Below are 14,222 nucleotides of genomic sequence, written 5' to 3' on the forward strand. Positions count from 1 at the left end.
AACCCTAATGTAACCCTAATGTAACCCTAATCATTTCAGATAGTTCTCTAAATAATTTAACTTAGGATTAGCAACTTATTACTTTTGCTACACAAGCTTTTTAGCCCTTGACACCCCTGCTCCACGTAGAGTATCAATTAAATATTGAAACCCATGCACATACCTTTGCTATTCGCCCGCTTAACCAAAGGCAATATGTTAGGCACGTGTCACATGGTTCTAGCTATGATTGCTCGGCATTCTGTTTGTCACTCTGATACAGTAAGACATTGATTGCGAGCGTGACCTTGATCCAGTTTCCGAACAGAAGCCATATTACAATAACAAATCTGGTGAATTGTGCCTGAAGAAAAACACTGCTATTCACTCACTGCTGTAATGTGGACTTCATCTCCGCTAAATACTACCATAAGCTGACAATAAACACCATACTAAATTATTACCACCAAAGCACAATGAGACTGTCTAAACACTAGGAGCGATGCAACGAGAGTTGTAGCTGCCTCTATCAAAATAATGGATAAAATAAACGCCCGCGTTCTTGCCTCGCACATTTTCAACAGCTGAAATTTGCTAATGGAATTAGGCGGAACAGATCTAAATATTAAGTCTGACCTCAAATTTATTCATTGATCACTCGGCTTCGGTAGGAAATGATGGAGCACCACCTAGCAATATTTGACGGAGTGCGTATTTGATAGCATTCGCCTGGCTTGACCAAGCCTTCCCATGGCTCAAGATTCTCATTGATTCTCGAAAAGTACGTGGCACGCTATCATGGCCGTTGAGCACTCCAAGGCCAGTGATATGAAGCTGCTTATGCTGTTCAAATGTGCCTGCGATCCATTTCTCCTGCAAATCCTCGCTCATATTTTGGTCGATTCGAAGAATGTTCTCGGCGTCAGCACCAGAAGAGTATTTTGTTTTGGCTGAGACCACGAATCTATCGTAGTTCCAGATGTATAGGACAGCCATAAGCAAAATGAAGGAGTCATAGGGGTCAAACTGTTGCTGTGAACGAATTAATCGGAACAACTGGGCAGCATGCAAGAGACTTTGACGTGCCCGTCTCGGTTCTGCTTGAAGTAACTGTGCGATATGTTCCGCCGCAGCGCCAACCTCCTGGTGCTGTGCCATCCACCCCGAAGAGACATACAAATGACGGTATTGGATAAAGCGAAGCAGTCGAAGAATGAGAGAAAATTTCGCCACGATGAAAAGGAGAGGTGATACTTGGAGGTGTCGCAAAACAGCTTGCTGAAAATTCCCAAGGATCGCATCAACGTTATCCTTATCAAGGTCGCCAGTATCGATGCCCCCCGCAAGAGAAAAGTTCCAAGTTTCTGAGAAACTATGCATGCTCGGATAAGGATATAACGTTGGCTGTTTGGTAGAGTGCCTTTCTGCAATATACACCGCAAATACCAATATCCAAAGCGCCGAGCCACTCAATGAGCGGATACGGTGCTGATCAACAATTTTCGTCTTAAGCAAGGATGAGACGCTGAGACATTCGGTCAGTTCTTGTCATATTAAGTCAGCTAAGGAACCTTCGTCAACTCTGATATATGGCATAATTTACCTCTCTGTGAGGCTCTAGCCATCTCCCAATTATAGGAACTTGCGGACTGCCAAAGTTCATCCTTACAGGGCATGCCCAAATGCAGGTCATCAACCGTAATCAGAGTGGGCAGATCGAATAAGACTAGTTGAAAGCATTCGATCACTTTGAAGGTCCGAAACTCAGCAAATATGAAGTGATATAAAGAGCAAAGTGAAACACGCTGACTATACTTACACCAGGTAAAATACACTAGTCTTTTCCAGGATTCTGTCGCGATCCATTGAGTCCAGATTCCGGTGGCCACACTACCATTTGATAACATGCTGCTCTTCGCGAAGAGAACACTGGGGATGAGGAGGGGGCGACACATCGTGACCAGCAGGTTTCGTTGGTATTGCAAATGCATTAAATTCTCTCGTGTTCCGCTGAAGAGAAGAGAGAAGTTGAATAGCAGCGTTGCCTGGGCAAGTTCAAGATTGTTTTGAAGTGACGAAACGGAGCTGAGCTAACTTATCATATCAGACCAACCATGACCAACGTTCATCATGGGAGAGTTAAAATTAGAGATACCTTTCGAAGCAAAGACATTCTTATTGCTTTCACCAGGTCGAAGAAAATTCGAGTCCGGTTTGAAAGTCGAGAATACTGGCTTCCCACAGCAGCGACGGCGATATAAAGGAGCCATGACGAGCTTCGGGCTTCGAAGGTGTGTTGGTGAAGAATAGGAAAGCTTTGGTGAAAATGTTCGAAGTACAGCTGTGTACATACGTGTAGAATATCCAATGAATACAAGCTTGGAAGGGCCTCTGATGAAGACCGACTTACTTCCGCATAGTGAGCACTGATCCTTTCGTAGGTTGAGATAGAAGGCTTGGGGACATGTCCGTAATCCTCAGATATCAAAATGTCGCGGTCTTCTTCTGTGAGGGTGGTTTGTGACACATAGTTCTCTGACTGGGCATTGGAGGAGGGCTTATGGACCTCCTCGGCACGTCTCGAATGCTTCTGTTGAGAATTCGGGAGCTCCACAGAAGCGACATTCTCAACTGACATTTTTATTTGTTGATCCACGGTCTCTGCCACACCAAAAGGCGCATGAAGACCGGGGATGCCAGATGAAGCCACATCAGAATAGCCAAAGACATCGTCCAGAGGCCAAAAAGAACAGGGTTCCAAGAGAGGAGCGGCGTCGGTGGATTGAGAGAGTTCTCGAGCCTGGCTTGGGAAAGGAGGATCCACACATGGCCAGCCAGTAAAGTTGACATTATCCGAACTCCCAGGGTCAGACTGGACTGTGCTTATCGGGTATAGCCCACATACAAGCGATGGCTCAGGAGGGCTGTTATGGTCCGAGATCTGACATTCTTGATGAATTGTCCTTCGTTCGGTTGTATTCGGAAGGATCTCCTGTTCTTTCGGCGACACTTCCTTGGAGCCTTTAGTAAACTGGCAAGGCCAACCTTTTTTATTACAGCGATCACATGGATAGGATCCAGAACAGCGTTGTTTTGACTTGACACAGTTGAAGCAAGCATGGGGTGCCCTCGGGAGCGTTCTTTGAGCTTTGTGTGGTACCTCATGAAGTGTTGAATGGCGTTGCAATGTATCTCTGGGGGAGAAGTGTAAGTTTATGTGCATAGTGGCCAGTACCCCATAAAAGCATACCTCCGCGCGAATCGTTTATCGCAAAGATCACATTTGAAGTCCTTGCGCTTAGAATGGCTCCTGAGATGACGCTCAAAGTGCTCACGGCGCCGGAAGGACGTAGAGCAGACGGTACAATTGTACCTTCTCGGCGCGGGGGAGAATTCGTCTAGATCTGAAGGTGGGAACATGTAGGATGTATTCTTGTGGTGGAATAACGCAGGGTCGTGAGGGGAGTTCGCCATCATGAACAAACGGCGGAGATATGTTCATTGCGTTGATGCGAAAGTCGAAAGCTCACTAAACTCAGACGCTCAAAAGGCGGGGACATGATGAGTCAGCGGAAGCTTGCATGTCAAGACCGAAAGTCGGGAAACTCAAGTTTCCGAATTTCGCATTACTTTGTCAGATTTAATCAATTGGCTGATTTTTGCTTCGGTCTTACAGTTTATTTCAATTTAGTCTTTTTCCTGCCTTTCTACTTCTATTTGGTATTTTGCACTCTACTCTATTCTTACGTAATTCTTTGTTCGCATGAATTTTCCCGGGTGAGCCGGTAGCTTTTCATCGCAAGCTGAATACCCTTGCGATACGATTCCATTTTTGACATTGAGCCCACAACATAACTGGAATTGGTTCCATCACACGCGGAATCAGTCGAGATTGCCCAGAGGGCCACATACAATTTACCTTCCATTGAGATTGTATTGAATCATGGGATAAAAAAGGTCGTTTGGCTGGCAGCCAATCCGGCGGAAACTGTAGCGTTTTCCAATACTTTTGAACGCTGACCTTATGGAGTACATACTGTACATAGAGTACACACTACCCCACAGTGGCTTCTTCTGCGCGCGGACGGAAGTACGGGCCCTCAGAAATGAAATTGCTGCAAGTTAGCTCGGACCTTGCAAAGATTCCCACAGTTGCCCTTCGATCCTGAGGTGATCTTTCCCAATCAGATCATCGAGCCAAACTTGCAGTGAAGCCTAACAAACCAGGCACGGAAGTTGAGGATGAAAAACTTTTCGAGTGCCAATAGGGGGACTAGGGAATTATTAGCAAATGCACGTGATCTGCAGGCTAAATTGATTACACCTACACCATAGCAAGACCGTCTAATTAATGCTCACAGTGTTTGTGATGAACACTCGACAAATTTACTTGTAGTATCAACACTCACTAATGTCTTTCCACATTCAAGACATCATTGACGAGGACTTTCAGTGAACATAAAGAACAAGGAACAATAAGACCTCTACTGTTGATTATCATCAACAGTATATCAAAAAAAACAGTAGAAGTAGAATATTCTAGACTCTTTGAGAATCAGATCAGCCGTCAAGCTTCTGGGAAACGGATGTCGCTCCTAGACGCATCTAAACGTAATTCTAGGAGCGTTTGAATTCCTGAGCTGATCCTTTCAATTCCGAATCAATATGCCAACTGGAATATCCATTCTGCTGAGGGGAACAGTCTGGAGTATCACTCGCTGTAGAGATACCGCTATCTATGTACAGGTCTGCCCGAAGTCAGATGCACCATTTATTCTTCTTCAATTCTTACCCACCTTGTTTCTATACTAGGGCTAGGCTACATAGCAGGCCAAGGGGGTCTTTATAGAGCCTTTCTTACTGTTATTGATAGTAAAGTAAGAATAGACTAAGGACTAATATTATAAAAGAATAAAGAAACATTATTCTCTTAGAAGTAGGGAATAATCTATAGAACTAGATATATAATTCTAGTATAATTATCTATTAAGATAATAGTCTTAAGTAGATAGCTATATATAGTCTTATCTAATAGATTATGGCCAGGTTAAGGTTAAGGTATAACGGTCAGGTATAGCCACTCTAGTTAAGATAGCTAGATTATAATCTTATCTTAACTATACTAAGACTAAAAGAGATATAGTAGATAGAACTTGGTATCAAGAATAGTTAAGATGACTAACTATCCGTTTTTTTGACTATACTATAATTAGATATAAAAATTTCCTTCACCTGACCATAACCTGGCAGTCAGGTATAAAATTTCCAATTAACCTGACCTGACCTGGCTGTTAGCCACTCTAGTTTTAGCAATAGGCCGAGCCAGTTGTCCAACAAAGCTCGCGAGCTTTCCTAAGGCGAGCCCCCAGGCGGAACTCAGGATCGTTAGACTCGTTTGCAGAGGCCTGTTCACGGTGAGGGAAAGATGTGGAGCAGACGCTACAACTGTCCTTTTCAACGGAGAGTTGGAGACCAGCCGCCTGGGCAGATACATATTTTCTCATTCATACAGCTAAGTGACTTGAACTTTTCTAAATATCAGGACATTCCGAGCTCCAGTTTTAGAACTTGCTTGATTCACCGGTTCGAAAGCCCAATCCTCCAAGACAGGCCGAAACAACCTAATCCTATGTACTCACGCCCCGGATACTTTTACTGACGAGGCTTGAACACAACAGGTAACCCGGGCTTCTGATACGCCAAGGTGAAGTGGTCAAGGGCATCTGGCTTAATATGCCCTTTCGGAAGGCTTAGTTCGTAGTTACGAAACAAATAAGCGAATGCGAGAGTGATCTCAGCGGGTGCGACACTGCAACGATCAATAAATGAGTCGATGTAAAGCGAAACCTAGCTTACAACATGTCGAGGTATTTTAACTTACTTCTGCCCCAGGCACATTCTGGCACCCTTAGAAAACGTGCACATCCACTGTTCTAAGCCCTTGGATTCGGGCCCAATCCAACGGTCCGGGTTGAACTCGCGGGCATCGGGTCCCCACGCATCTTCAGAGTTGTGCATGGTGTACGTTGACATACCAACAATAGTCTATATGGTGCAGAGATATTATCAGCATTATCCAAGTATAGTAGTAAGCATTCAGTCCAAGCGAGACTAAACTTACGCCCGGAGGAACAACTTTCCCCTCAACAACGAATGGATCACCATAAGGAACAACACGAGGTAGACGACCTGGTACGGCCATGCCCACTCTGATAGACTCCTTAACACATGCCACCTAAAAAATTGTCAGTTAGATTGTTATTAGGGTTCTTTGTCCTGGAATTATTATATACCAAATATTCTACTTTCTCCAGAGCCTGGAGTGAGATAAGTAGTCCTGTTTCTGGCATAGCTTCATCAATGGCCTGCACAAGACGGCTTTTGATTTTTTCATTGGATAGGATATGAAGGAACCCAGTTGTAAGAGTAGACGCAGTAGTATCAGCACCGGCGATAAGGATATCCATGGCCTCGGAAACTTTGGCATCATCTGAGATTGACTTCAGGCTGTCAAAGATGACAGGGTAAGAAGAGACCTTAGACGATGTCTGCCAGTATCGCATACAGCTTCCCGCAAACTTACATTAATATGTTAGTATTGCTGATCGAGATTAAATGGGGGTTTAGTACTATACCTGCTGAAGATCTAAGATAGAGCAAAGCTGGGGATTCAGAATTTTAACCACATTGGCTGGAAGAACCGAAACGATATTTCGAAGGACTGAATTGTACTGTAGATCGACGATACTCCGGGAGCCGACATCGAAAGCGTCAAGGAACCATGAGTCGAATTCATCACTCTTCTCCTCAATAAGATTAGCCGACTTTGCAAAAGCAAACTCAGTGATAATTTCCGTGGTTAAGAGGCTGCCGTAAGCAGTTAGAGTACGTAATTGTATGTCGTATCTGATACTGACCGAACTGCATTGTAAACGTCAATTTCCTTGGTCGCACAAAGTCGAGTGATTTTGGCCGATAGCAAATAGATCTTCTCGCAGATAAGAGGCTCTAACTTGTAAACACCCACTTTCGAAAACAAAGGATTCAGCATGCGCCGGCGCTCCTTATGTAAATGAGGTTCGAGCTCAGCAAAGACAGTGTGCGGTGTGCTGAATCCATCGTAGAATGGGGCATGCTTGAGGAAGGGTTTAGATTGATTATAAATTACTTTGTACAGCTCGATATCCGTGATATGCAGCTCATTAGGTCCAATTCGAAGAGCCTTTGTGTCTGTATTTCAGATAGAAGATCAGCAGCTGATCACTTCGGAGAGAATTAGCAAAATACATACTATACTTTTCGTGAAGAGCTTCGAAAGTTTGTTCTGCTCTCCCACTTTTTGTTACCTTGTACAGCCAGTTTTCCGAAACGCACGCTTCTGGAACTCCCTTGAAGAAACTCAAGGGATGCAAGTGTATGCGGTATATTCGAAGCGCAACCTTAGCAATCAGAGCCACCAAGATGACCAGAGCTAGATCGGTGACCATCCCCGGAAATCCTGCATCAGAAAACTCCCACAAGAATGATGAAACTGCCTGGCTGGCCATTCTATCGTTCGTACTATCTTCCTGATCAATTGGTCGTGTGATGAAGAGATCAGCCCTGAAATGACACGGCGGAAGCCGTGCATCTTTTATGGCATCGATTCCTGTAGCATAGTAGAGGAGATTTTTTTCATCAGTTGCCCAGTTGCAAATTATCACCGTACAATACGTCGTCCAAGGGGTTGGTTTTGGCTCACAAACCCCACTTCAAACGGAGACAGAAACAGAATCTGCCAATTAGCAGGGGTAATGAGTGAGGCGTCAGAATCCCCGTCGGCCCCGTCGGCCCATCGTAAAGGATCCCCTCGGGTTGCAGTTATACCCGATGCCGATACTAAATGACTGTGAAGTTTATACGAATATATGTACGTAGTAGAGGATAGTAATTCATAAATAATTAATGCTGGAATGGGCCTTCTAAATGCATAACTTACGTAGGTGCTACGGGGATAGGAATTTGTCAGCGGCATTTGTCAGCGGGCGGATTCTGCTTGAGCCGACGAAGAAGGAGCTACCCATTGGATACCTGTGAAGAAGTGCGACAGCAACACAAAAATCCATATGATGCACAGGACATAAAACAAAGAAGTGGAAATTGGGCTAGACACGGTTCTGTAGCAGATCACATGCCGGTCTTAGCAATAGGATCGTAAGCCCTGAATTTTGTTCGTCAAGTAATGAGACTATTTTTTTATTGACATACAAGGCTTGAGGTTTCAATGAATTGCTCATTATTTGAGGTAACTATAAAGCTATACTAGGTACTTGGTACAACAAGGCAAGAACTATCATCTCCTCTATCAAGGCAATGAATGGTATGGGCGCCAGTGTTGGTTCCCTGCAAGGGCTTGACGCCTGGGATTGGAAATGGCAGGACTGGATTGCCTGCAATAGTAAGCTCCATAACATCATCTTTCTAATATACAGTCAGCAGTCTACTCATGAGATGCCACAATTTAGCTCAATGCAGTGCAGTACGTACCCTCCAAAACATCCCATAAGGACGAAGTGGGATCTCCACGACTCGAATCTCCCCTTGTGTCAACGGGATACGCTCGGTGTGCGCATAAAGCGGCTCGAAAGAAGTAGCATGCTCACTGAGCTGATGAGCATGACTGACCCGGAGCTGGCCGGCTGGTCCCCAATGAAACAACATGCCAACTCCCTGAAGGCCGACATGCCAGTCATGTAGCAATTTTAACAATTTAATCACCATCATATTGTCAGGTCGAATTGTGAGAACACCCTGCTTATTTGCAGAGCGCCCGCGAAGACAGCACACCTGGGCGAACAGGTCCATATCATCGCTGGATGGGCAAGATACTGCGAGACGAGCAATAAAATAACCGGTAGTCTCCATGTCATGGGGTATGCGATACCGGAACAGGGCTTTCCCATTCTTGGAGTCGTATATGACTTGACCCGACTCGGTCGAAGGTGATCGGCTCATTTTTCCTTCAGGTGTCAGATAGATTTTCTGATACTCCGTTCGAGCCAGTGGCCAGGTAGTCTCCGCCCTATTCAGGGTATCACCCATACCATCAAGCCCAAATGCAGGACACTGAGTCGGATCTTAGGTGTAGCAAGCCAACCATTATCCACATCTCCCTTTAGAAAGTAATCAAAGAATCTCTTCAGGTCACGGCAGCTGGAATCTGCATAATAGTCTGGCCATTCCTGTGAGTTATGCACTCGAAGCCACTTAGGGACAGATTCAGGGATACAACGGTAAGCTCTCAGGGTTCCCGGGGTGTGAATTGGGTTCGTCCACGAGGCAGCCACGTATGTGGGAACATTTATTTGCTCGCAATTGGCTCTCTTGTCTTCCCAGTATTCGGTGAAAAGGGGGTACTTAACCAGAACACTGGGTGGGTCCTCAAGCTTGCCGTAGCTAGCGAGGGTATCTGTCTGCTGTCAACAATTTTCCACATAAAAGCCGCTGATGTAGGATATGCTTACCGGCAATCGAATTGTGGAACTCACCGGCAGGAATTCCGCCTTGACACGTGTTGTCGCGATACATGTCCTGTATTCCCTCCCATGGCGCGAGCGCTTCAAGACCTTTAGGTCGCAAACTTCCGATTTTCCACTGAATCATGGCTAACCAACTATTCCCGGTGAGTCCAACTTTGCCATTGCACCAGGGCTGCTCCGACAGCCAAGTCACGAACTCTGCTCCATCTTGGGCTTCCTGGTAACCCATTATTTCCAAATCACCCTCAGAAGTATAAGCGCCACGTGTATCAACATTCACAATCGCGTATCCTTCGGCACACCAGAATCCAGGGTCGGGCCCTTCCCATTTTTGTAGACCTGACAGCCAATGCTTAGGTACTCCCGCACGGAATGGAAAGTCGTCCAAGAGCGTCCCGCCCTTCTGCTTGCCATATGGACTCCAGGCGACTAACGCAGGGATTTTCTTGTATTTATCAACAACTTCAAGGTTCTCGTAACCAGCTGGGAAGAAGATATCGTAGTATAATTTCGTGCCGTCGGAAAGAACCATTGGCATACTTTCGTGCATAAGAATGTCCACAGGTAGGGGCTTCGCGCCCTTTTCCACTTGCTGTCCAGCCTTGAAGGTAGTCAGACCCTGGCGAAACCCCGGAAAGCGCGCTTTAGGGTCCTCCGGTGATAAGGCAGACCGAAATTGAATATAGTTCATTGCCTTCTTTCTGTTTTCTTGACATGACGTCAGGAAATCGGCGTGGGGTTGGATTTCAGCCATGATATAGATGATGAGGCAGAGAATTGGGAAGGGCAACTTTGACAGTATGAAACAGTCAACTTGTTGTAAACAGGAGTAGAGGATTGTGGGGAGCTAGAAATATTGATATCGTAGCGGTGAGATTACGTCAATTAAACCAACTCAAATCCATAACTATAGCGACCAATTCGTAGTCAGCGTCTCCACTCGATTTCCAAAAGAGCTTAGCCATCACTGTCGATCTCGGATGCAGACAAGTGCCAGTGGGGCTCCGACGGGGTAAAGTGGCGGGGAAAGCGGGAAACATGCCAGGTGGGGTACATTCTCGGATACGTGCTACAGACTTTGGAATCCAACCGTTCAAGGGCAAGCATTATCTTCAGCCGGCGGAGATGAGTATCCCAGACAAACTGATTCAAAGTAACGATCACCGTCATCTACGGGTTATCCGTAGGGAGAACATGAGATCATGAATATCATTGAAGATGTTGGTTCTTTCTAAGAGGATCCCCAGGAGGATCCAGAGAAAGAAGGCCCCGTACGGACGCAGTCAGGTGACTCTGATTAGGTGGCAGTTGACACATGGTAAAATTCTTTGGACATTAAGGGTTTACAATAGCGCGGAATTATGAAATACGTCTTTAGGGAATAGGGAATGGAGACTGAGCACATGGACAGATCGAAATTTAGGACATGATGGGTACTGAGGTGTTACACCTGTAAGGCTGGACAGCAAGAGGGAGCTTACCATTCCTTCACACCAATTGGCCCGGTACAGGTCCAGTGCTTGTGGGTCAACTTGTTGTTCTCAATCTCGTCCACAATGGCTACTGCCATATCCTCGTTATATATTCCGTTGTTAATTCCATACTCAGCGGAGCCCATAGTATCATCCACGTGTACCTCATACTTTCCGGTTCGGATTCCTGTTTTGGGTAAGGATATTAGTATTTGAGAGGCCGTAGCGGGTCCAATGTGATTTACCTTTATCACGCAACTGCCAAGGGGGTGACAGAAAGCTCCATTTGGTTTCTTGCACACCTTCCCACATAGTGAGCGCTGCTCGGGAGCAAAAGATAAGCCCAAGCGTGTTCCGACTGGTAAGGTTCTTCTTGGCAGACCACAAGAACCAGCTAGCAAACGGTCTGAATAACAGGGAGAACCCTGCACATTAGGCGATTTGTCAACGCAATTCCGCATAGGTAGTTAACGCGAAACTGGAGAACCTACAGCCAGGATTCTCGAAATTTGATCTTGCCCATTTGAACGTACGGATGAATGTACCGAATGCTCTCTGCCCATGATCAAACATGCGTGTAGACATATAGTCGAGATGGACATCCGGCCACGCGTACCTACTATTGGTTGGTGATTTTCCCAGCAATATACGAATAGACTGCATTCTCTGAAACTCACCAGTGCTTATATGCAAAGCTCTCATCATCACACAATTGGACTCCATTCCTGTAATAGAGCGATCCGGCGCCACCTGTTTAATCATTAGACTCATGTCAGGTCTCCTACAGCGAGATCTGGCAGTCATACCAATAATAATAAAAGGGTTGCGATATGTCGATCTGAGGATGGCCATCTTGATATTACCGTGACCTTCAACCCCCACAGTGTAGACGGCATCAAAGTCGGCTAAAGGAGGAGCAAAGGCGGAGACTACCGCGTCAAAGCCGCCATCAGACAAAATCTTGCTAAGACCTTTGATGTCGCTGAAGTCACATGGAATGCCGCCATACTCCCCAGGTGTCGGCCATGTTTTAGGGGGCGAACGAGAAATTCCGACCACACTGTGGCCTCTGGATAAGAGTTCGTCCACAACGCACGATCCACATTGGCCTTTGGGACCTAGAACTGCAACTCTAAGGCTTTTCGGCATGATGATGATTGACGTTGTTGATTCCGCTAGGATACTGTAACACAAAAAATTTGAGTGACCGAAAGTGAAGGGCGAGGCGGAGATGAGAAGTTTCGAACATGAGCCCTTGACTTTATCAATGCATTCCTCGGGCCTTGAGCCTCCCCCATCTCCTCCCTTTTTGGCTGATCGTCATCATATTTGATTGGTTATCATAGCACGCCATAGTACGACCACGTACCTTAATGAAGCATATTCCGCACAGAAATCACCTCTGTCGGCATTATTGAGTCATGGCAGTGTGAATTTGCGGAGCCGAGGATAGCTTGTCGGCCCCACCACTAGCTCGGAATAGTCTCAAATCAGTGCAGGCGTCTCCTTTTCAAGTCTTTGGGTGGCTTATGGAGCTGTATGCTTGTAATTATTCCCGGCGGGGGAAGTTACGAACTGAGACAACGCACCCAGGAAATCGCGGGGAAACCCGTCAATAATATGTTTTCACTCTCTAAGCTTACCCCACATTTACATATCTCCGATCGTTTGTTCTTGGTCTGGTCAGCAGCGTCCTCTATTTATGCCCCTATCTCCGGATTCTTACATGCATTCAGCCAAGCTGAAACTTTTTCACCGACCCAGATTCAAGTCAAATATCATCCAAGGACCTTCCTTGCCCTTATCATGCCTACCCCAACGGACAACGTAGCAATAAATGTTCCTAATGTAATTATCCGCCTCGAATGGCAAACCTGACATTAACCAAAATTTCACAAGCTCATTGTGTGACAGGCAGACCACCTTCCCGATAAAGTCGGCGGACCGAAGACGAGTGCTATGGTCGGCCGCACATTCGAGTATCAATACCCCACTGGCCCACAGTATCGAATCAGTTTTAGCAAAGAACTAGTGTACTTCACTGTTCCCCCTCTTCCAGATGGAACCGACGTACTCGCACTTCCCTACCAACAGCGCGAGATCCGTCCGGATATATTCCTGGTACATTGGATTGGACCCGGACGGCAAGGACATGTGGCTCTGGTATTTGATCTAGAGCAGAAGCGGGTCGATTGCGCGGCCCTGATGCCAGCAGGCCTATACGAACTTTTTGATCGTGCAGTACTTAGAGAGGTCTACGAGAATGGCGAGTCCGCTTTATACCTACCATATGAGTAAATCGTTGTACTTAGTGGCAAATGAATTCAAGTGTGCACTTGTGCTGCCAATTTCGACTCGGTGGATAGTCGCTGTGTCCTGATGGTCAAAAGGAAAGCTTGGATTCCTGTAGAAGCTTCAGACCATTGAAGAGTTATGAACCAGTTGCTTCCTTCTCAAATCAGCTGGCTTAATTATAGATAAGATAATAGAACTAGTAGTTCTAGCTAAAGATCTCTTAATATAAGTCTTCTAAATTCTATCTTCTAGCTACTTAGTTAAGCTATTCTCGGATTTATAGATAAGACATAACTCGAAGAGCTACAAGCAGAATTAGAAGTGGGAAGAAGATTAAGAAGATTGTAGATTATGTGCAGGGTAGTCAAGGGGTAGGAAGAGTTAAGCAGGTCAACCAGGTCGGTTAGGTCGAACAGGGCGGGTAGGTCCTCTGGGGTTGCACCGTGTAAGGGCTGAGAGCCCTACAACTTCCCTTTAGGGAAGAAAAGTATCACGTGGGCGTATCAGTAGGGTCAATAGGTCCATAGTCCTAATTCAAGGGATGAATTAGCGACTGTGGATAATGCTGTCCGAACGGCTATTGTTTTGAATAAGTCCTATTGTTTATTCCTTACACACCGTGACATTATATAAAATTTTACTTTTTTCTTAATATCTTGCCTATTTAGGCAACTGGGGCTATAGAATTAATATAGAATAAAGATAGAATTTTACTACAGATTTTAAGCCTATTTATAGAAAAATATATAAAGAATTAACTAAGAAATCAACTTTTTAAATTGAATTATAACATTTTTATATATAATAGTAGTAATAAGCTCTAATAGATATAAAAAAGTTAAAATAGTTTTAAACTATTATACTATATTTTTACTAGTATAAAGAATAATTATCAGTTATAATTAGTACATAACTAACTGCAACTGTGCGCAACCCGCTTGCAACCTCAAACTACTAA

General features: G+C 45.2%; 5 protein-coding genes across 5 annotated transcripts; 1 reads left to right on the forward strand and 4 right to left on the reverse strand.

The window, feature by feature from the left end:
- Nucleotides 1-666: 666 nt before the first annotated feature.
- On the reverse strand, nucleotides 667-3,476 carry BP01DRAFT_330009 (Zn(II)2Cys6 transcription factor domain-containing protein; the record flags this gene model as incomplete). The annotated part of the gene is made up of 5 exons (XM_025573003.1): nucleotides 3,230-3,476; nucleotides 2,135-3,173; nucleotides 1,799-2,069; nucleotides 1,583-1,726; nucleotides 667-1,523 (listed from the first exon to the last, which is right to left on the reverse strand). Coding segments are annotated over exons 1-5 (2,538 nt in total), but the record flags the coding sequence as incomplete, so codon positions are not given.
- A 2,155-nt stretch (nucleotides 3,477-5,631) lies between these two features.
- Nucleotides 5,632-7,466, reverse strand: BP01DRAFT_351421 (cytochrome P450; the record flags this gene model as incomplete). The annotated part of the gene is made up of 7 exons (XM_025573835.1): nucleotides 5,632-5,788; nucleotides 5,861-6,024; nucleotides 6,101-6,214; nucleotides 6,273-6,557; nucleotides 6,615-6,846; nucleotides 6,897-7,209; nucleotides 7,271-7,466. 7 exons carry the CDS (start codon nucleotides 7,464-7,466, stop codon nucleotides 5,632-5,634), a joined length of 1,461 nt encoding a protein of 486 aa, XP_025426364.1.
- Nucleotides 7,467-8,280: 814 nt separating this feature from the next.
- Nucleotides 8,281-10,288, reverse strand: BP01DRAFT_410543 (alpha/beta-hydrolase; the record flags this gene model as incomplete). Its single annotated transcript, XM_025578876.1, has 4 exons — nucleotides 9,483-10,288; nucleotides 9,063-9,427; nucleotides 8,506-9,033; nucleotides 8,281-8,439 (listed from the first exon to the last, which is right to left on the reverse strand). The coding sequence occupies exons 1-4, from the start codon at nucleotides 10,249-10,251 to the stop codon at nucleotides 8,281-8,283; spliced, it is 1,821 nt and encodes a 606-aa protein (XP_025426365.1). The 5' UTR covers nucleotides 10,252-10,288.
- A 686-nt stretch (nucleotides 10,289-10,974) lies between these two features.
- Nucleotides 10,975-11,821, reverse strand: BP01DRAFT_351424 (uncharacterized protein; the record flags this gene model as incomplete). Its single annotated transcript, XM_025573836.1, has 5 exons — nucleotides 10,975-11,156; nucleotides 11,215-11,394; nucleotides 11,461-11,585; nucleotides 11,647-11,719; nucleotides 11,776-11,821. The coding sequence occupies 5 exons, from the start codon at nucleotides 11,819-11,821 to the stop codon at nucleotides 10,975-10,977; spliced, it is 606 nt and encodes a 201-aa protein (XP_025426366.1).
- A 912-nt stretch (nucleotides 11,822-12,733) lies between these two features.
- On the forward strand, nucleotides 12,734-13,267 carry BP01DRAFT_351425 (uncharacterized protein; the record flags this gene model as incomplete). The annotated part of the gene is made up of 2 exons (XM_025573837.1): nucleotides 12,734-12,817; nucleotides 12,884-13,267. Exons 1-2 carry the CDS (start codon nucleotides 12,776-12,778, stop codon nucleotides 13,265-13,267), a joined length of 426 nt encoding a protein of 141 aa, XP_025426367.1. The 5' UTR covers nucleotides 12,734-12,775.
- Between the last annotated feature and the right edge of the window lie 955 nt (nucleotides 13,268-14,222).

The sequence above is a fragment of the Aspergillus saccharolyticus genome (genome assembly GCF_003184585.1).
Source record: "Aspergillus saccharolyticus JOP 1030-1 unplaced genomic scaffold BP01scaffold_70, whole genome shotgun sequence".
Taxonomy (NCBI): Eukaryota; Fungi; Ascomycota; class Eurotiomycetes; order Eurotiales; family Aspergillaceae; genus Aspergillus; species Aspergillus saccharolyticus.